General features: G+C 37.7%; 2 protein-coding genes across 2 annotated transcripts in view; one reads left to right on the top strand and one right to left on the bottom strand.

The window, feature by feature from the left end:
- The window catches only part of LOC145668977 (calcitonin gene-related peptide type 1 receptor-like), a 789,948-nt gene that overhangs the window by 58,120 nt on the left and 710,587 nt on the right, over positions 1-21,241 (top strand). The gene's annotated exons all lie outside the window — the stretch shown is intronic.
- Positions 14,760-19,727, bottom strand: LOC145667954 (uncharacterized). The gene is made up of 2 exons (XM_081735379.1): positions 19,415-19,727; positions 14,760-19,240 (listed from the first exon to the last, which is right to left on the bottom strand). The coding sequence occupies exons 1-2, from the start codon at positions 19,725-19,727 to the stop codon at positions 14,760-14,762; spliced, it is 4,794 nt and encodes a 1,597-aa protein (XP_081591505.1).

Below are 21,241 nucleotides of genomic sequence, written 5' to 3'. Positions count from 1 at the left end.
TCTCTAGAGTACACATAACTTTGTGTATAGGCAGGGGCGGATCAAGGACGGACTTCTGGGGGGGGGGCGATGGGTTGAAATACTGCTACTTAGAGCTACCTTTAAGAGGTCCAAACTCTGGGATGGGTTTTATTTATATATATAAAATAAGAAAGTTTCCTCTTCTGATGGGGGGGGGGGCAATCGCCCCGATCGCACCCCCTCATGGATCTGCCACTGTGTATATCAAGGATAAGTGTAGATGGTGTTACAAACAGTGTAAACGGTACAATGAACGGTGCACCGATCGAGCGCAATAAAAGTCTGCAGTCCTGGACTTAAATATTTTTCCTTTAGTCTTAAAGCTACATGAAATGGACTTAGGCCCTTTCTGGAATCACTTACTCAATTGCAGGAACGTATGGGGGAACCTTACGGCAACAATGTTAATGCATAGCAGTTACATATTTTGGACTGCACGATACTCTAAACAAATTAATCTATAATGTATAATTAAAATTGACTATGTTTGTGATTTCATCACTCCGAGCCGATCTCGATCAAAGATGTAGATGAGGTTGTGGCGTGGAATGTTTTTTTTTTTTTTATTATTATTTCACTTTGACGGTAGAACTTAGGGAAGGGGTAGATATGTAAAAATAAATAAAACTTAATAACTCTTGAACCATCCAACCCATCTGGATCAAATTTTCAACATAGATTAAGTTGGGGCTTGGGATGTTTTTTATCATTTCATTTTAACGCTCCAACTTAGGGCAGGGAAGAAAATATTTAAAAATAATCGAAAATGACCGATATTAGTGTCGAGTTCATAGTTCTCGGAATCACTGAGATGAACAGTGACACTTCTGATGCTATTTAAACCAAAATTCAAACCCCATTCCGCTTTATCCAAAATGAAATGTATTCTTCCCGTGCCAAGAACGGGCAATCTGCTAGTTTCCCATAAAATTACCATTGTAACTATAATTTTATAGGCATAATTTGTTTGTCTTCGCACATACTTCAAATTCTTTTATTCGTAACAGTAACATTTTGGAATTTTTTAAACTTATTAGTTTTCTCTGTAGCTCTTTTTTATATTCTTTTCTGCTTTTAGCACTTTTTTGAAGACTCTTTAATATTTTATTTTAAATAAAAGGTCTATATACTTTGTATATTGTAGGTCCTATAGAATATTTGTTATATAATGTAAGAATTCTTATTATTGGAATGCTGAATTTCCAATGTAATAATTGTTACTATTTTACAAATTCAGCTATAAGTGCGAAGAAAAAGAAAACTCAATATTTCCGTAAATGGTGTTATAAAAATTTAGTTGAATTATATATAATTTTTTTTTCGCATTGCCATTTACAATTTTATGAAACAGTGATAAATCTCCCTGTGAATTCTAAAATTTATCTTTTCCAATGTCACTCATACAGGAGGCTTAGGTGGGCGGGTCATGTAGCTAGAATGGAAGAAAGTAGAAACGCTTTCAAAGTCTTGACTGGAAGACCAATCAGAAAACGACCATTAGGAAGGCCTAGGCGCAGATGGGAGGACAATATTAAGATGGATCTCGCAGAGATTGCAATACAAAGTAGAAACTGGATGCAGTTAACTAAGGATATGAAATCAGTGGAGAGCTTTTGTGAACGCGGCATTGAACCTCCGGGTTCCATAGGTCATAGAGTTAGTTAGTTAGTTAATGTTACTCATACGCTAACCAAGGACGCCCATCAGGGGAAGAGAACAAGGTGGGACGCTTGCCCCCCCGTAGAGGAAATTGTACTTCAGAATATCGAAAATCCAATAGAATTTTTACATTAGTTACAGCAAAATTTGAAACTATTTTTGAAACGTCACTTATACTTGTCCCCCCCCGGCTTGGAAACTACAACATGGGCGCTCTTGACGCTAACTTAACTATACTAAACTTAGTTATAGTAAAAATTTCAGATCGACGTTTGGTACGTGCAGTTTGTCGTATTTCTTTTATTTCGAAAGAGGAATGATGTATCTCGAATGAACAGACGTGTTTGAAGTTGCGGCTTCTGTACGTTGTAACTCGTTTCCCTTTCTTTATGGTAATCGGAGCCATGTTTCGCTCAACATCTTCCTTCGAAACACTTCCAGGATTTTCATTTTGATTATTTCCTTCGTTCGCTTTCTCACTACTTAGGACGCCGTCGCCACACCATGAAAGGCAATAGCAAACTACCATGGATTCACCATGCCTGGGGATCTTCGAGCAGAACAGAAGATCATCATCATTATCATAGTAATTTAAGAAATTCTGTAAATTGAAAATACTTCTTATAGAAGATTTACAGTTGGTGCTTGAATCGAAGACAAACAATTGAAAATAATTCTACAATCCATTAAAATATTCTGTTACACTCCACTTTCTTAAACTAACTAACTACAGAGAATAACGGTATAGTCTGTATGATGAATGCCGCTACCCACATACATTCTTAATGACATTATCTCAAGGAGTACGGGCGCTCTCTTTGGTAACTCACTAACGCGCACTCTTTGGGATACAGCAGTCAATTCGAGTGAAATTCATCCAGGTGGCTGCACATGCAAGACCCTCGAAACAAAGTCATGGTAAACAATTCTATCTACATTCATGTTTTCTACCAATCAACTAAGGTACTGTAGTTAGCTATTATATCAGAAAAAATTCTTAACTAAGAGTACTAAAATACAGGGTGCGGCACGTAAAACCGGCCCGTCGTAATATTCTGGTATATTGTGTTTTTGGCAACACTTAAATAATCTACCTTCCTACCAAGAGATGGCGTGTCGAGGTCGGGTCGACTTACGTGACCTGCAACAGTCACGTGCAGCCGCAGCCAGTGAAACTTGTCGAAACCAGTTGAGAAAAAGGCCTCGTTGTGTTAAGCCGGGTGAGTGTCAGTGTGTGATAATGCCATATTCGATACCCGAGCGTGTTGCCATTGTTGAAGGGTTCATTCTCACTGGATCTTTTGTGAAAACAAAGAATTTGTTTCGGGAGAAATTTCCAGGACGTTCTGTGCCAGCAAAAAACACCATTCAGGAATTGATTGAAAAATGGCGGCGTACAGGATCAGTTCAAAATGCTCCCAGGAACAGACGACCATCTGTCTGCACACCTGAATTAAAGATGCAGGTGGAGGAGATAATGACAAGAAGTCCTCGAAATTCAACCAGGAGATTGAGTCAACAGGTTCATGCGAGTGAGAGAAGTTGCAGACGTGTTTTAAGGGGACTGAAGTTAAAACCGTACCGGATAAGTGTTGTGCAAGAACTGAAGGAGCCTGACCTGCAGAAGAGGGTAGATTTCTGTTCATGGCTGTTGAGCAATGTTGCCAGTGGTTTCTTGGATCCACTAATGCTCATCATGAGTGACGAGGCGTGGTTCCACCTGTCTGGGTACATAAATTCCCAAAACAACCGGTATTGGTCGACAGAAAATCCACACGCAATCCACCAGGTACGCTTGCATGATGAGAAGATTGGTGTTTGGTGTGCCATTTCCGCTACACGCGTTGTTGGGCCCATATTCTTTGAGACGACAGTGATCAGTGACGTGTATATGGGAATCCTGGAGGAGTTTTATACACACTTGACCGAAGAGGAGCGTCAGTTATGTTACTTTCAGCAGGACGGTGCAACATGCCACACATCAGCTGCATCATTGTCCCTTGTGCATGAGATGTTTACACCAGAGAGGACAATCAGCAAAGGCTTGTGGCCTCCTCGGTCACCAGACTTGTCCACGTGTGACTTTTACTTATGGGGACTGTTAAAGGGAAGAATATACGAAACAAATCCACACACAATTGAAGAACTCAAGACCAGGATCCAGGATGTCACCAATAGCATTACAACACAAGAACTGACAAGGGTATATATGAATCTCCTCAATCGTGCTCACATGTGTGTTGAAGTGGGCGGAGGACACTTTCAGCACCTGCTGTGAAGGCTGCTGTGAAGGTGAGTAGTCATATTCAATACATTACATTTCATTTATGTGTTGTAGTTAATCATATTCAATACATTACATTTCATTTTATGTGTTCCCTTTACGGGCCGGTTTTACGTGCCGCACCCTGTATTACATCAAGAATTCAAAAAAGTTATTTTTTTCTGTATTTTGTATTTTGTGTTTGGAGCTATATGTTAACCTCTGTTTTCTTCGTATCAACACTCACACAAAGACGCATCAAACAGCGTAGCAATAATAATTCTGTGTGTTACCACTTCCGCGTAATTGACGCTGCGCGCTCTTAGGGCGTGCGTACTCTTTGGTAACCCTCCTCTACTGATTAATGTGGAATCCGAACCACACGAGCTCCCGCCAGGAATTGTATTTTTTTATTTTATTTTATTTATTTATTTATTTATTTATTTGGAATATCTTCATTCATAGAATACTACATTGTCATAGGTGACACATTTAGTGTTGCAAAATTGTAATATAATATTAAATATTTATCGTATTTAAATGTATGTTCTAAAAATAATTTTTCAATTCGTTGATGGCCGCGGAGATTTAACAATCGCTATAAAGGTCAGCAATATCATAGAGATTAAGAAACGCTGCTGTATATTATTAATTGAAAGAATTTTGTTACCTATACTAACTGTATCATTCATTTAGTATTTACAGTTGAAAAAAGTTTCCCATGTATTTTGAACGGTTGATGGTTCAAACATTTCGCATGTTCGGTACTCACATTAAACGTTCGTTTTTGAGCTTGTTCAACTAAGGGAGCCCATCAGGGTGGGGCAAGGTGGGGCGTCCACCCCTCCTAGAGGAAATTGTACTTGGGAATATCGAAAACCCAATAGAATTTTTACATTAGTTACAGCAAAATTTGAAACTATATTTGAAACGTCGCTTATACTTGCCCCCCTTGGAAACCAAAACATGGGCGCTCTTGTCTTCAACCATTCGAGAAAATACAGGCATATTTCAATCGTCGAGAAGTTTAAAGATTTTACGAAACATTTGCGATAACTGTGTGAATCTATTAACTGTCCGGCTTTCCCTTCCTTACTGAAAACAAAACTTAGAAATTGCTCCTATTAACATACATCAAACATGACAGTTACAACAGCACATATTAGACAATTATAGTAATTTGTATTTCCATCTTTAAGTCAATATTATTTAGTACAATTTCCTTTTAGTTCAGCTTCCTAATGGGGTAATGATTATTTCCTTTTTAAATTCTGTTGACAAACAAAATGTAAACAATTGATTTTGCTGTCGAGTTTAATCAGTCGCTCTGCTCGCTCGCTGGTATATTGACCATCAGAAATGAGTTTACTGACCTTCTGTGTTGGAAACGAATACGCTATCTTCAATTTTATCTTGTTTGACGCATTAACAACATTACATTAATTATATTGGGGCACGGTAGCTCAGCTGAAGAGTGATTCCTGGTGTATGGGATCACTGGTTCAGTTCCCGGACAGGTAAGTTTGTGGTGGACAATATCTTGTCCGTATGTTTTCTCGGGTACTCTCTTTCCTTAAACATTCCACCAGTCATTCCATTATCATTCTCTTCCTTTAGTCGTCGTTTCCCTTAGCCTAAACGACATAATTGTGGGACGTTAAGTTGAAATATTTCATTTTTTATAATTCTCTTAACGAAAACCTTATTTTAAGCAGTTTATTCTCTCCGAAATTATTGTCAAATGGAACTCGTATGGTGTGAACAGGGATGCACTCGCGGGGAATCCATTGAGACCGAACTCTCCCTTCTCCCCCCCCCCAATTTCGTAACTCGACTAACATTTATAGATTGTCTTAATATAATGTATGCATCATGTGTACAATTTCTTTTCTTATAAAAATAATGTACTTCTATCATTTCTTTTCTCTAAAAATATAAGTAGCAATAATTAACAAATACTTATCGTCTTTCCGTGTGCAGAAGAAGATAGCTTCAATATTGCATATACACAGTGGCGTATTTACGATTTTGTTTCGGGGTTTTTGCCTGAAAATGGGAAAATTCTGCAAGATATTTCATATACTTTACTATAATAAGTAAGATTTCGGGGGGGGGACTTAATCCCGGAAGCTCCCTAAATACGCCACTGTATATACATATTGGACCCCCCCCCCAAATACTTCGGATCCTTCCCAACAAACAATTCTGGGTGCGCGCCAAGGTACAAATACTCATATTTGCTGTTTGCTGCAATACACCAGCAAACAACAGGAATCATGATATCTTAAAGGCGAGATAGTGCGGTGAGTAATGACCTATACTGTGAAGGTGGAACTTCGTAGCTCAAGGTTAGGTCGTAAAAATGAAAATGAAATGTTTCCGTTTTACATCCCAGACGGCGAGGCTAAAGGAGACGGTGATGAGAAATGAAAGAAATGGTGGAGTGATGAAAGTAAAAGGAAACGGGAAAAACCCGAGAAAACCCACGAATATGGTGTTTGTACATCACAAAGTTCACTTGGCATGAGCGGGAATCGAACCAGGGATCCCCATGCACAGAGCCACCGCGGCCCAGGTCAGGTTATTGTTCGGACCCCACGTTAACAGTAAAACTTGTCCTTCATACAGTTCCATGTTATAATGGACGCGACGCAACACAGAGATAATTCAGAGACGAACTTTGAACTTTGAACCAAAGATGAAAGCTTTCTGTTCGAAATATATAGTTTTACCTGAATCCTACTAATTGTAGCATTGGAACTTTTTTTTTAAATGCAATATTATTAGAGACATTTTTAATCTAATTATGAAACCTATACCAATGGATAGCCCTGATTAAGCTGAAAAACGCAAACATACGTAGTTTTCGAAAAAGCGGAGAAAAACGAATTTGTTTATAATCCAAAATTTCATGCTGAACGAGAACGATACCACATATTAAGATTAGGCTGACACTAAAGTATATATCATTATCAAGCTCTTCATTACGGCGAGCGTTAGTGTTTGTCACAGGATAAGGTACGACGTGCTCTTTAGACCAAAAGACAGGAGCTGCAAGGTAAGCTCATCAAACTCCACCATGGCAATGCCAAACCACACACAGTCATGAAAACACAGTATCAAAGTATGGTTAATGAGGTACAAGGGCGTTCAATAGGTTTTGCACAAATGTGTATAATATTTTTATTAGTTGCAATATGATAATTGAAATTTTAGGTGAGCATACTTTGGTCCTTTGGCTTCAAAATGGTAATAATTATTATTTCCTATTGCTCATACGTCAGGGGTGCCCACAAAGGGGGGCTATGACGCAAACTGCGTCTTTGAAATATTTGGGGGGGTTAAAATCTATATAAATATGTTTGAGGGGGTGTAAAAATTAATCGAAAAGATTTTTTCATGGAAGAACACCTATGGGTAGACAATTGAGGGGGGTGCGTCTTGGACATAAGGGGGGCACCACTGCATAGGTAAACCACATTGGACACTGACGTAGACATCAGGACCCGACTACGGACGACAATGGAATTCCTTTTCAAAACCAGTGATGAATCAGGAACATCAATTCATAGGAAGTTGCTTCTGATTTATGGGGATCACACATTGGATCGTGCTAGTATCTAACATTGGTTGCAGCGGTTTTTTTTAAAACTAGGCTCTCCAGACCATACTAGAAAATTATTGGGATCAGTGCGATATCATTTTCATAGACTCCTTAGAACATGGGAGCACAATTAACATAAAGCGATAAGGAACAACGTGCTCTACAGAGCAAGAAAGAATTGCAAGTTAAAACTATCAAACTCCACCATCACAATGCCAAGCCTCACACATCAATGGTAACAGGGCAGAAAGTCATGAAAATGGGATGGGAAGTCGTCCTTCAATCTCCCTATAGTCCGGATTTGGCTCCTTCGGATTTCTTCGTGCTTGGTCGTCGGAAGACCCATCTGCGAGATAAACGTTCGACAGTGACAAGACCCTCATTTTTTGTGTGAAACAATTATGTAGACCCTAAAACTTAGCCATTTGAAGTTTACCAAAGTGGATTCAAGGCATGGAGAGAACGTTAGTCGAGAATAGCATCACCGCAGATGAAGGCTACGTTCAGTGAAATGAACTTGTAGCCAAAGGATAAAAGTATGTTCACCTAAAATTTCATCTTCATATTGAAATTATAAACAATATTATAAAAATCTGTCCAAAACTTATTGAACGCTCGAAAATTATCATTATCTCTGATTAACTAAAATAATATCCGAATTAGATAAAGATTTCAGTCGTAGATAATATCAATCTAAATTAAAATTCCATTACTTGATGTTAAATTCCAATGCGTAGTTTTTGAGAAAATCAAAAATCCTAATTTTTTTTATGGCGTTATAAGTATATCGTTCGTTACCAATATTATCCTGGTTTTGAGTTTTTTTATGAGCTAAGTTGCGATAAACTCCGCCGCGCCAAACTTGTTTACTAACAAGTAAGTAAGTGTACGAAACCAAACCACACTTAAATCTAATCTAATCTAACCTAAACTAACTTTACCTAACCTAATTGCATCTTATCATTAATATTGACCACGAACTATAGGGTCAAAAGTTGAAAGTCAAGGTCGTTGAATGGAAGTAAAATTGAAACCAGTAGTAGGAATTTTAGCTTTAACGTTGATCACTATAGTGCAAAACGGTAATATACAGGATGGTCGTGCATCAATGACATTCTGGACCCGACATTCATATTTCTCTCCGTTATACAGATATTTTATTCCTACATTCCACCTCCCATAGTGTTGCCTTTGTTCACTAACATTTGTTGCTGATGTTCCATGTAACATCCCCTCCTACAGTTTGTCAGTGTAAATTGTTCACTTTTCTCCGCGTTGCATTCACTTCGTTTGTGCTCCCTGGCGCCGCCGCTGTTTCGCCATCACTTATGGATAACTGAATTCTTTGGATGGAGTGTCCTTTGATATCTTTTGACCCGACATTCATATTTCTTTCCGTTACAAAGATACTGTATTCCTACATTCCGCCTCCCACAGTGTTCCTACAGCGTAGCCATTGTTGCCTTTGTTCATTAACATTTGTTGCTGCATGTTCCAAATAACATCCCCTCCTACAATTTTTCAGGGTAAATTGTTCACTTTTCTCCATGTTTCATTCACTTTCTTTGTGCCCCCCTCTATCGCCGCCACTGTTTCGCCATCACTTATGCATAATTAGATTCTTCGGATGGGGTTTCCTTTGATATCGTTTGAGTCGACATTCGTATTTCTCTCCGTTCTTGCGATATTGCAAATTGCCGCCTCGAAAGGTGACATTTCAGACGCCTCTAGCGTCCAAACGAAGCCGCATTCACCCAATGCCCATATGACATTTTTTGCTTGTTTTTACCTGTAGATTCATCTCCCGAATTTTCCGTCATTGATGCACGACCACTCTGTATAGCAAGAACCTGTAATAAAAAGAGAGCTTTTTCTCTCTCTCTCTCTCTACAATCGATTAAGAATATATTTCCTACCATTCTTAACTACATATTCTCATTCCACCAATTCTTCCATCGTCATTCACGTGCCTTAATAATTCGTCTCCCTTAGCCTAAAGGGCATAATAATGGGACGTTAACGCGAAAGATTTCACATGATTTCATTTCATTTGAACTTCATAGAAGAAAAACAAGAGCAAGAAATTGTTTTATGATATGAATATACTGTCCGAAGCATAAGATTCATCTCTTCCGTTATCTCTCTATTGAAATCAAACTCTTTCATGTGGTGTACATACGACGATATTGTATATTTATTTTGTAATTTATTGTATTTTTATATCTTAGTTTTGGACAACGGTGCATAAAAGTACACAATCTGTCGTGTAGAAGAAGAAGAAGAAGAAAAGAATATATATGTTGTTGACTCTAAATAGACAAGAAATAAGATTTAATCTCAATAGTTGAAATATATGTTGTTTTTATACAAGGATCTTATAAAATAGAGGATCTGCCCTTACAACAAAAACTTGAAGTCTTACGTCACAATTTCACCACCCCTACTCTGTTCACTCCGCCCAATAAGATCGCAATGTTTTGAGCCAACAATCATGGCAGAGACGAAAGTAGCCAATCAGACGATGGCGAAAACGAGAGTAGCCAATCAGACTTGCCGATGCTCGGTTGTTTTTTGGCTTCATTAATTTAATAGGATGAAGATAGATATACGCAGATCCTCTATTTTATAAGATCCTTGGTTTTATAGGTGTAATCTGCATTTATAGTTATCATCACAGCAGATAGTCCTTTATTTAAAACGTTGCTATGACAACCGAAAAAGAAAAGTGTAATTAATGAACTTTTGGAGAATAAAGGTAATAGTGATATAATTTGTCGTGCCTGATTTAATGTGATTGGATCGTTTTGACAAACACACAGACTGTGGGCTGGAATGTAAAGTAAAATATATGTATAATATAAATTAATCGTTATATCTTAAATGGTGATTCCAAATATACGTTACATACACGTGGCACTTTTATTTGTCCAGAAAAGTACGATTGAAGCTTTACCATCAAGCATGTGGTAAAAATATATGATTTCACGTTTGAGTACTAATCGTCATAGAGTAAAAGCAGTTGCAAATATCAAGAAGTGATTTCTCGGTTTCGATTCCATGTCCTCAATTATGCCTGTCCCACAATATTATGCCCGTTAGGCTAACGGAGACGGATGTTTAAGGCAAGTGAATGATATGAAAGAATTGGAGGAATGGTAAAGTGGGAGAGGGAACGGGAGTAACCCCGAGAAAACTCATGTACACAATGTTGTCTACCACAAACTTACTTGGCCGCCGGGGATCGAACTATGGACTTCACATGTCAGAGGGATTTGGTGTCCAAAGAATTAATTCTATCTCTGCTATTGCCTCTCTCTAATAAAACCGGAAGAGGTAGAAAATAATTAATTATCATTTCCGGTTTCAGTGTTCATTCCCATAGAGCGAAAAATGGTAATACGGTAGTAGGCTACAAGCTGTTTCTTTATTTGGATTCAAAATTCGAAAAAAAGTTTCCTTCTCGGCTCTTGGTTTTTGTATTGAAACCGAAAGTAGTAGAAATTAGTAGAACCGGAAGTAGTAGAAACTAGTACAACCGGAAGTTGTATTCAAACTGGAAGTAGTAGAAACTTATATAACCGGAAATTGTATTAAAACCGGAAGTAGTAGAAACTAGCACAACTCGAAGTAGTACAACCAGAAGTTGATTCAAACCAGAAGTACTAGAAACTGCTACAACTTCTGGTTTCAGTAATGATTTCTGCAGAGAAGAGGGTGAAACTACTTTAAGTATGGATTGGAACAGATCCCATCTCCGAGATTACTCCTCTTTTGCAACCGGAAGTGTTAGACTTACTATTTCCGGTTTTAATGCTGAATCTTCGTAGTTTGGAAGTCTGCTGTAGTTTAAGCATGTGAAAGGCAAGTCACTTGTCTCTTAATGTAGTATAAAAATGTAGGCAACAGTGATCCCACTAAAAGGTACTTCTTTTGATGATCATTTGGTATTGCGACACAACCATACATGTCCCACTCCCGTTACATGGTATCAATGCTGCAGGAAAATGCAGAAGAGAAGAAGGTGTAAATAGCACAATTAGCAATGTGATGAGTGACCTTATGGTACCAATACACCTTAAAGGAAAAGTTTACAAAACTGGTAAGACCTGCCTTATTAACGGAGCGGAATGTTTGGCGACGAAGCGAGAACAGAAGTTGCATGTTGCAGAGATGGAGATGCTGCGGTGGATGTGTGGAGTGACACGGAAGGACAACATTAAGAATGTAGTGATCTGGAGAACAGAAAAGGTGAGACCAGTAGTACTAGGTAGAAAAACTGCAAGAAAGTAGGCTGGGATGGTTTGGGCATGTAACAAGACCTTGTAGCTCATCGAGTAGATACTATACAACTGTATGGGAAACGATCTCGAGTCCGGCCAAAGAAGAAATGGGTCGATTGTGTTAGGAAAGATATGGTGCAGTATGGTGTCACAACGGATATAAAACAAGATGATGTCGTCCTATTTGCGACAGTCTTATGTGCGACAGTAACTGTTAACTGTCCTATGAGCGACCGATTCGATCTGTTAACTGGCCTATGAGTCACCAATTTGTTCATACTAAGAGAATGGAAGAAGATAAGGCTCCCTCTTCTTTAACTTGTTTCATCCTAGTGTGATTTATAACGTAACAAAATGTACTATGAAAAGTTTACGTTCGTAGGGGTCTCATTCCTTCCAAACGTTTCACAATTACAAGAATATACATCGTTAACAAGTTACAAATAAAAAAAATTAAACATTAATGAGATAACTATAGGAAAAGCCTGTCCTCTCCCTTACCAAGGTTCTCCGAACGCTAATAACACCAGAAGCAAACATATTTAACGAGAGAGAACGATATCATCTTCCATCATCGCTCATAGGATGGATAACAGTTTCTGTCGCTTCTACGACTAATTCCACAAGATAGAAACAGGTGAAGGTCAGTGATCCGAAAACCCGACAGCCCCGTCGGAAAAAAAAAAGAAATGAATTGTTCTCGCGCTTTTCTTGACCCACTTCCAATACAGTAAGCTAACCTTGCATTTAGCATCACATTAGAATTGATTGACAGTATAGCATATTAGAGTTTCCAACGAAACTGCAGCAAATCATACTTAACATTGGTTAAATTTTTGTTTAAAACTTGTGTAATTATATGTATTCATTGTCCAGTAGGCAATCCGCGCCCTGCAAGCAATTCTTTTGGACACGCTATTGGTAGACGAAGAGAGAATGACTCTGCAGATGGGATTGAATGCCGTACCATACATATCTAAGGCTTAGTTGATGTTTTTATGTAATGGTTTTAAGATTCAGTGACTTTGGTTTCAGATCTTTCAGGCTACTTTTGCAACTAGACAAACGATCACTTAAGTTAAATCGAGACTAAAATCTGGAACGCCTATAAAGAAAAATGTAGGAGGCGTCTACAAGAGCCGATGCAAACATTAAGAGACGCGGAGTTCACATTACTTGCGCCCCGTCTGATTCTTCACTCAATGTGATTCCTTCGGCGTTTCTTTGTTCCATCTTTTAACTGATTCTTCTGGGAGATTTCCATGCAAATGGGGAGACATTATTGTAATTTAAAGTTTCCAGTTCTCTTCTGTGCTATTTCCGACGAATGGAATTTATTAGACTAACTTCCTTAACTAACGCTGTTAAGAAGACGAATAATTCCTTTTACTCTTAAGAGGCTAAATTACTTCCTGCTGTATATCTTTTCCTATTTTTCTAAGACCAACAATTCTTCCAGTGTGTAACTATAGTTTATTTACTATTTAGATACATTTATGCACACTTCTATGTTAGAATTTTTCATTAAAGCAGTACATGTCCTTGTGTTTCGTTGTAGCTGTTTGCCAATATGAAGTAACTGAAAGAGCTCTTCGTGGCTAAGCGGTTAGCATACGTGCCGTTGGCGTGGGAGACCCGGGTTCGATTCCAAGAGGGAGCTCATGTGGTTCGGATTCCACGTTAATCAGTAGGTTTCTTCTCATATATCCTCTCTGCTGAAAGAGACGTTAAATTCAAAATCAACTCAACTCAATTGAAGTGTTCTTGGGGTACTTCCGTTTCCTTCACGCTTGTAATAAATTTTCACTATGACAACAGGCTGTTCCGTCCTGCAGCGCTCCATTCCTATCCGTACAAAAACAGATGACGATCATACCAAGGATGTTATAAAATAGAGAATCTGCCCATACAACAAAATCGTGAAGCCATACGTCACAACTTCGCCACACCTACTCTGCTTACTCCGAGCCACTAAGATCGCAATGTTCCGAGCCAACAATCATGACGGAAACGAGAGTAGCCGATCAGACGTGCCGGCTCAGATGATGCTCGGTTGTTTTTTTGGCTTCATTGAGCTCATATGATGAAGAAACGTATGGGCAGATCCTCTATTTTATAACATCCTTGGATCATACGTTATTCGGCGTTCGCCACACCCATGCAATTCTCTCGCAACCCCCAGGTTGAGGAACTCTCCGTAGTCGATGGTTTAGCAAGCATAGTGCTTGTGGATCCACAAATTTACATACACTACTGTTTATGCTTATGTTCTTAAACGTGCGCCATTTACTTTACTGGTAATGGACTGTCTTCTAACAATGGAAACTTCCAATACTTGTTTTTAGTTTTTATTGTACCTTACTAATCGCTGGTTTTCAACTAACACTTAAAATAAACCACAAAGTACATATAATAACTTCACTGTGTTCATTGCACTTAAATAACAAACTTAACTTTACAATTCTGGAAGAAATTTTCGTGCCTCGTGCCTTATGCACCTTCTCTCTTCAACACTTTCCATCTTGAATAACAAATGAAATCTAAATTTCGTAGAAACAGTGTTTCCAGTTCTTAAAAATATTACTACATAATATAAGACTTAACATGCCGCCCGCCAAAAAAGGGCTAGTGACCTTTTTTTAAAAAAAAGAAAAGAAACTTTACATAACAACAAATAAAATATACTAAAACAGGAAATAAATATACTTTAACATGAATGGCATTACGATTCATCATTATTTGGTAAAACACAAAGTCCTCTAATTGAGCGTTTATATAAACCATTGGAAGTTTTAACAGTAGCCACTCGAACCAAACCGTCAGGTCCAGAATGCACTTCAGTGATGACTCCCAATTTCCACGATAGAGGAGGTAGCTTATCTTCTTTGAGAACCACCAATTGACCTGGCTGTATGTTGGCACAGCTTCTCTTCTACTTATTTCTTCCTTGTAGTTGTGACAAATATTCCATATACCATCTTCTCCAAAACTGTTGAAATTGTTGTTGGATCCTTTGCCATCTTTGAATTGAACTAATCCTCTCCTGATGTAAGTCTCGTTGTGGTAATGCTGTCAATGGTTGGCCAATAAGAAAATGACCAGGAGTTAATGCTACTGGATCATTAGGATCATTGGATAATGCTACAAGAGTTCTCGAATTTAAGCAAGCTTCTATTTGTGTGGTTAAAGTTGTTAATTCTTCAAACGTGAGATATGACATTCCCATGACTCTCCTTAAGTGGTATTTAAAGGACTTAACTGCAGCCTCCCAAAGACCACCAAAGTTGGGCGAATATGGCGGAATAAAATGCCATTGGATTCCTTCAGTAGTTGCAAAATTCTTAATCCTTTCTTGATGGTCAGCTGTATGCAACAACTTCGCGACTTCTTGAAGTTCCTTGTTGGCACCAATGAACGTAGTTCCATTGTCACTATAGATATGCTTGCATTTACCTCGACGAGATATGAATCTTCTCAAAGCAGCTAAAAATGCCTGACTAGTAAGATCACTCACAACTTCGAGATGGACAGCCTTTGTTGCTAAGCACACAAACACTGCAATATAGCACTTCACCTTTGTTTTTGACTTTCTGGTACCAGTTTTGATGTAAATAGGACCGGCAAAGTCAATTCCAGAATTTGTGAAAGGTCTTGTTAGTTCTACTCTATGTTTTGGTAGTTGTCCCATTAATTGTTCTGGTCCAGACGCCTTTAATCTTTGACATGTAATACACCTTCTAATAACTTTCTTGATGGCATTTTTACCATTAGGTATCCAATACCTTTGCCTTAGTGATGCTAGCATTAACTGACATCCAGAATGTAGCAATCGCCTGTGTTCATGTTCTATAATTAGTCTTGTCAGGTGATGATCTGGTGGTAGAATAATTTGATGTTTAGCATCAAATTCAAGTTCAGACATCTTTAATCTTCCACCAACTCTTAATAATTGTTGATCACATATGAAAGGGTTGAGAGACAAGAGTTTGCTCTTATTGCTAACTCTTCCACTTTCTTTAAGATCAGCTATTTCCTTAGCATAAACTGAGTTCTGAACTTCTCGTGTTAGTCTGATTAAAACTTCTTCAATTTCTTCCAAAGTAAGAGCGTCTACATTTCTTCTTGATGCTTCTACTTTGGCATTCTTGGAGAACCGCATACAATAAGCCAAGACTCTCTGAAGTTTGTTCAAAGTAGAAAATCTTTCGATCATACTATTATCTTGAGTTGTCACTAAGTAACTTGATTTTAATTTCTTCTGTTCAGGAATCTCTCTGAGTGGTGCAGGCTCCGTCTTAGGCCAATTAAGTGAAGAACACTGTAACCATTGAGGACCGTTCCACCACAAACTATTATGTATTAACTTGTCAGGACTTGTTCCTCTTGATATAATATGTGCAGGATTTTCACTTGAAGCGACGTGTCTCCATTCTCCTCCCACTTCTTGTACCTCAGCAACTCGATTGCCAACAAATGTTTTCCATCTATTTGGACTTGCTCTTAACCATGCTAAGACCACCATAGAATCTGTCCACATATACACCTCGGATATTCGTTGTTTTAATGCCTTAGTTACTTTCTTGACAAGTTTTGCTGATAACACTGCTGCACATAACTCTAAGCGAGGCAGGGAAATCTTCTTTATGGGCGCCACTTTGGACTTAGCACATAATAACTTCGAAGTAACTTGACCATCCTTGCTGACGGATCTTAAATACACACATGTCCCATAAGCCTTTTCTGAAGCGTCTGAGAAAGCGTGAACTTGAATGTCTATCAAGGTACCCGACTGAAGAACCATTCTGTCTACACTGATATCTGATAATGAAGGAATGAATTCAAGTACTGTCTTGCATCTTTGCTGTAGTTCTTTCGGAAGTGTTTCATCCCACTCCAATCCTGCTTGCCACAGATCTTGAAGAATTATCTTACATACGATTGTTATTGGACTAACAATTCCCAACGGATCAAAGATTGAAGCAATAATACCCAACATCTTGCGTTTTGTTAAATTATTATTCGACCTTTGATTTAAAGTGAATCCATTCATCACTTGAAGTTGATCAGTTGCTGGATGCCAAAGTAATCCTAATGTTTTGACTTGACCCTTATCGTCTAAGCGTAATGGAAGTTGTGTTTCTCTCAATTCTTCAGAGATGGATTCCAATAACTCAGTACTGTTGGAACACCACTTTCTTAGCAAAATACCACCCTTTTGTAGCATTTGTATTAATTCGTCCTTTGTCTTTAAAGCTTCCTCCACACTTTCAGCCCCTGAAATACAATCGTCAATATAGAAACCATTCTTGAGAATTTGTGCTGCCTTCGGATATTCACAAGCTTCTTCTGCACTTAATTGCTGGAGACACCGAGTAGCAAGGAAAGGCGCTGAGGCTGTTCCGTATGTGACAGTCTTTAATTCATATACCTTAATGGGTTCTTCTTCTGATCTCCACAAGATCTTCTGGAATTTACAGTCACGCTCATCAATCAAAATCTGTCGATACATCTTCTCTATATCTGCAGTAAAAGCTATAGGGTAGGTGCGAAATCTTAATATAATTGACTGCAAATCGTCTTGCACAGTTGGACCAACTTTGAGAACATCGTTCAGTGAAATGCCACTAGTTGAGCATGCGGATGCATCAAATACTACTCTAGTCTTCGTAGTAGTACTAGCTTCCTTAATAACTGGATGATGAGGCAAGTAATATCCTTGAGTAATATTAGAGCTGCCTTCCACTTCCTTCATATGTTCCAAAGCTTCATACTCTTCAAGGAATGCCACATAATCTGTGCGTAACTTGGGGCATCTATTTAACCTTTTTTCTAGTTGTTGTAAACGCTGAACAGCTCTCTGATAAGAATCACCTAACTGGGTCACTTCTTGTTTGAATGGCAGTCTCACTATAAAGCGTCCTGTTGAATGTCTTCTAGTGTTTGCGATAAAATGTTCTTCGCACTCCCTTTCTTCTTTGGATAAAGGACTTTCTTGAATATCTTCTATTTTCCAAAACTTCTGCAGCTGATGGCTTAAATCATCGTTGTTGTGCAAAAAGAATGTTCGATGTTCTGGCGTGAAGTTGTTGTGCTTTGGCATCTGATATTGTCCTGAAACTATCCATCCTAACTCTGTATTTTGGAGAACTGGAAATGCTCCTGGACGCACCTGTTGTCCTGCTTTGAGTAGACTAAAGAAAATTCCAGCACCTAACAACAAATCAATCTTACCATACTTGTTGAAATTAGGATCCGCTAACTGTAAATTCGGTGGAAAGTTCCATTCTTTAATGTCAATATCAGCATCAGGTAAATTTCCCGCTATTTTTGGCAATACAAAACACTCAACATCTACACTAAAATCACTTACAGCAGAGAATACTTGTAACTTACTTCCGTATTTAACGTTGCAACTTACGTTATTAATACCTTGTACAGGAACATTGATAGGAAATTTCTTTAATTTTAACCTTTGAATGAGAGATTCTGTTGCAAAATGAGATTGGGAACAACTATCAAGCAAAGCCCTAACCATATGTAATTTACCATTGTAATCTTTAACTTGAACAACTGCAGTTGAAAGTAAAACACTCACATTACTTTTAGGCTTCACAGAGCAATAAGTACTAGTATTAATAACTTCCTGTCCTCGAGACATTGACTTTTCACCTACAGGTTCCGTAACAGAATCATTTTCAACACTGGCAGCATGATTAGGCTGTGATTTCTTAAAATCACTATGCAATAACGTGTGATGCTTGAGATTACATATTTTGCATGCACTTAGCGAACAATCTTTCGCTACATGGTTGACAACTTTCAAACAATTAAAACAAAGTTTGTTCTGTTTCGCAAAACTTAATCTTTTGGATACACTTAATTTCTGAAACTCATTACACTTGTGTAACGCATGACTTTGTTGACAAAACGAACACAAAACATTAGTACTTACATAAGATTGTCTAGCATTTTTTACTTCCTTGACAACATTGGATTTACTGAAATGCGACTTTGATTGCGTAGATTTTACCAATTCTAAGGCCTGGCATTTATTTTCTAAAAATACATGAAGTTCTTCTAAACTAGCAAACTGTTCCCTATTTGTTTGATTTTCAAAGTCTTTACGTGTTTGTTCATCTAGCTTTTCCAAAACTAGCTGCGATAACAATATATCCTCCAAAGGAGTATCTAACTGTAACGCCTTAAGTGCATTTACGTTACTTATAGTTTGATTTAATAATGTTCTTAAGTCCGCCACTGAGTCTTTACTGACAGTCGGTAATGAAAACAATGCCTTTACATGAGCAGTTGCTATTAGCTTTGGATTATTATACCTTTTGCATATCATTTCCCAAGCAAGTTTGAAATTTTCACCTGTTACTGGTATATTCTCAACTAATTTGCTTGCTTCACCTGATAATGAGGACAACAAATAATGAAATCTTTGAATATCATCTAAACTCTGATTGTTTACAACCAAACTACTGAAAGTATCATGAAAATGTCTGAAATCTATAACTTGACCTTTAAATGTTGGTAGCTTTATGACTGGTAATTTTAGACACCCTGTATTTGCGGTTGAATCACCTGACGAACTTGTATTGCTACTACTAGCCTTCTCAGCTGTTTCAACAATTGACGTCATTTTTGCAAGAGTATCGTAGTAAGTAGCTTCAAACAGCTCTCTATCCTGTGTATATTCATCGTTTTCGTCCTTTAATTCAAGCTGTTTTTGCACTTCATCGTATTCTTTGAATATATTGGGTAAACGTGCACACCTAACTTTAATTTGCATTATATCACCGTCTGCTCCAAATTGTTCAACAAATGTTTTCATTCTTGTAAGGGAAGCTTTAGCTAGGCCTCTTGCCTTTATAAGAGAATTTGTATTTGAATCCATTGCTTGTGATATATCTACCTGAAGTCCTTATAACAACAGACCTTTACACAAGTAAAAGAAACAAAAAAATATACTTAGCTACGTGACTGATACATTGCGCCTTTGTTTTTCTTCAGATTGCAATGCACAGCTGAATGCGTAGACGCGTACGTGATAAGTCCACTAGGTCAATTTTGCTTCTGATTCGTAACACTCACTGTCTTTACACACACATAGTCAATATGAATGTTTGAATGATTCACTTATTCTTTTTCTTGGCACAACACTTCCTCCATTCGGCACTGGAGGACCAAAAAACTGTTTATGCTTATGTTCTTAAACGTGCGCCATTTACTTTACTGGTAATGGACTGTCTTCTAACAATGGAAACTTCCAATACTTGTTTTTAGTTTTTATTGTACCTTACTAATCGCTGGTTTTCAACTAACACTTAAAATAAACCACAAAGTACATATAATAACTTCACTGTGTTCATTGCACTTAAATAACAAACTTAACTTTACAATTCTGGAAGAAATTTTCGTGCCTCGTGCCTTATGCACCTTCTCTCTTCAACACTTTCCATCTTGAATAACAAATGAAATCTAAATTTCGTAGAAACAGTGTTTCCAGTTCTTAAAAATATTACTACATAATATAAGACTTAACAACTACCAACACTTCCTTTTCAACGTCAGCCTCTCCCCTCCTTTTGCCAGTGTTCCCTCTACGTCATACATTGGCAAATTGCAAATGGCTGATCAAGAAATTGTTAATTATCTATTTAATCCTTCATCAAAATCCCACATGTGGTTTTAAAAATATAACCTTTAAAAATGACCATTTTTTTAAAACAAGACTGGACAGTGTCAACAATTTATTAAAGGGACACGAGAACTCATTGTCACATAATACTCTCTTCCAGTGCATAAAGATATAGAATTGAACGCAGTTCTTGTGGGTTGACAAACACCATGTAGGTATTTGGGGGGAGGCGGCATTTCTTTTCTTTTCAACGAACTTAAAAGAGAGCGTTACTGAATTCTCTGTGTGAGTGTTATTTGCGAATTTTTCAATTTTGAGCTCTCAATTCGATCGAGTATCAAAAACTATTTGAGAAAAAGATGTAATTTTCCATCATTCTTACCGTTCCTGAGATATTGACCAAAACAGTTCGGATTTCAGAAGATCTAATGAGCCATATCTCGGAAACCGTAAGTCATAGAGAGATTATTTTTTGCTAACTTTTCAATTTTGAGCCCCCTATTTTGAACATGTGTCTTCATCAAACAACATATGGTGAAGTGTTTTAACAACCTTTAAACAAAACATGTGGAAAAATTCTAGTACTCAAGGAAATTATACCGTAAATGGATAGATACGTATATTCCAAGAATTGTTTAATGAGTATAGTAATAAAGTATATAGAACAATTGATATAAAACCTGTAGAAGTTAATAAGAAATTTTTTTTTTTAAGTTTGTTTACAACGATAGTTGTATTCCAACTTCTTTATTATATCTTTATTTGTATTT

Source organism: Thermobia domestica, chromosome 13, assembly GCF_964235325.1.
Source record: "Thermobia domestica chromosome 13, izTheDome1.hap1.1, whole genome shotgun sequence".
Classification (NCBI taxonomy): domain Eukaryota; kingdom Metazoa; phylum Arthropoda; class Insecta; order Zygentoma; family Lepismatidae; genus Thermobia; species Thermobia domestica.
This window is presented reverse-complemented; position numbering and strand designations above follow the sequence as displayed.

Bases quoted from the DNA above. Each gene is read 5' to 3' on its own strand.
- LOC145667954 (XM_081735379.1), bottom strand. From the start codon at position 19,727: ATGGATTCAAATACAAATTCTCTTATAAAGGCAAGAGGCCTAGCTAAA. The intron at 19,241-19,414 runs GTGATTCAACCG...CCTCATTATCAG, and splicing joins TAGCAATACAAGTTCGTCAG to GTGAAGCAAGCAAATTAGTT.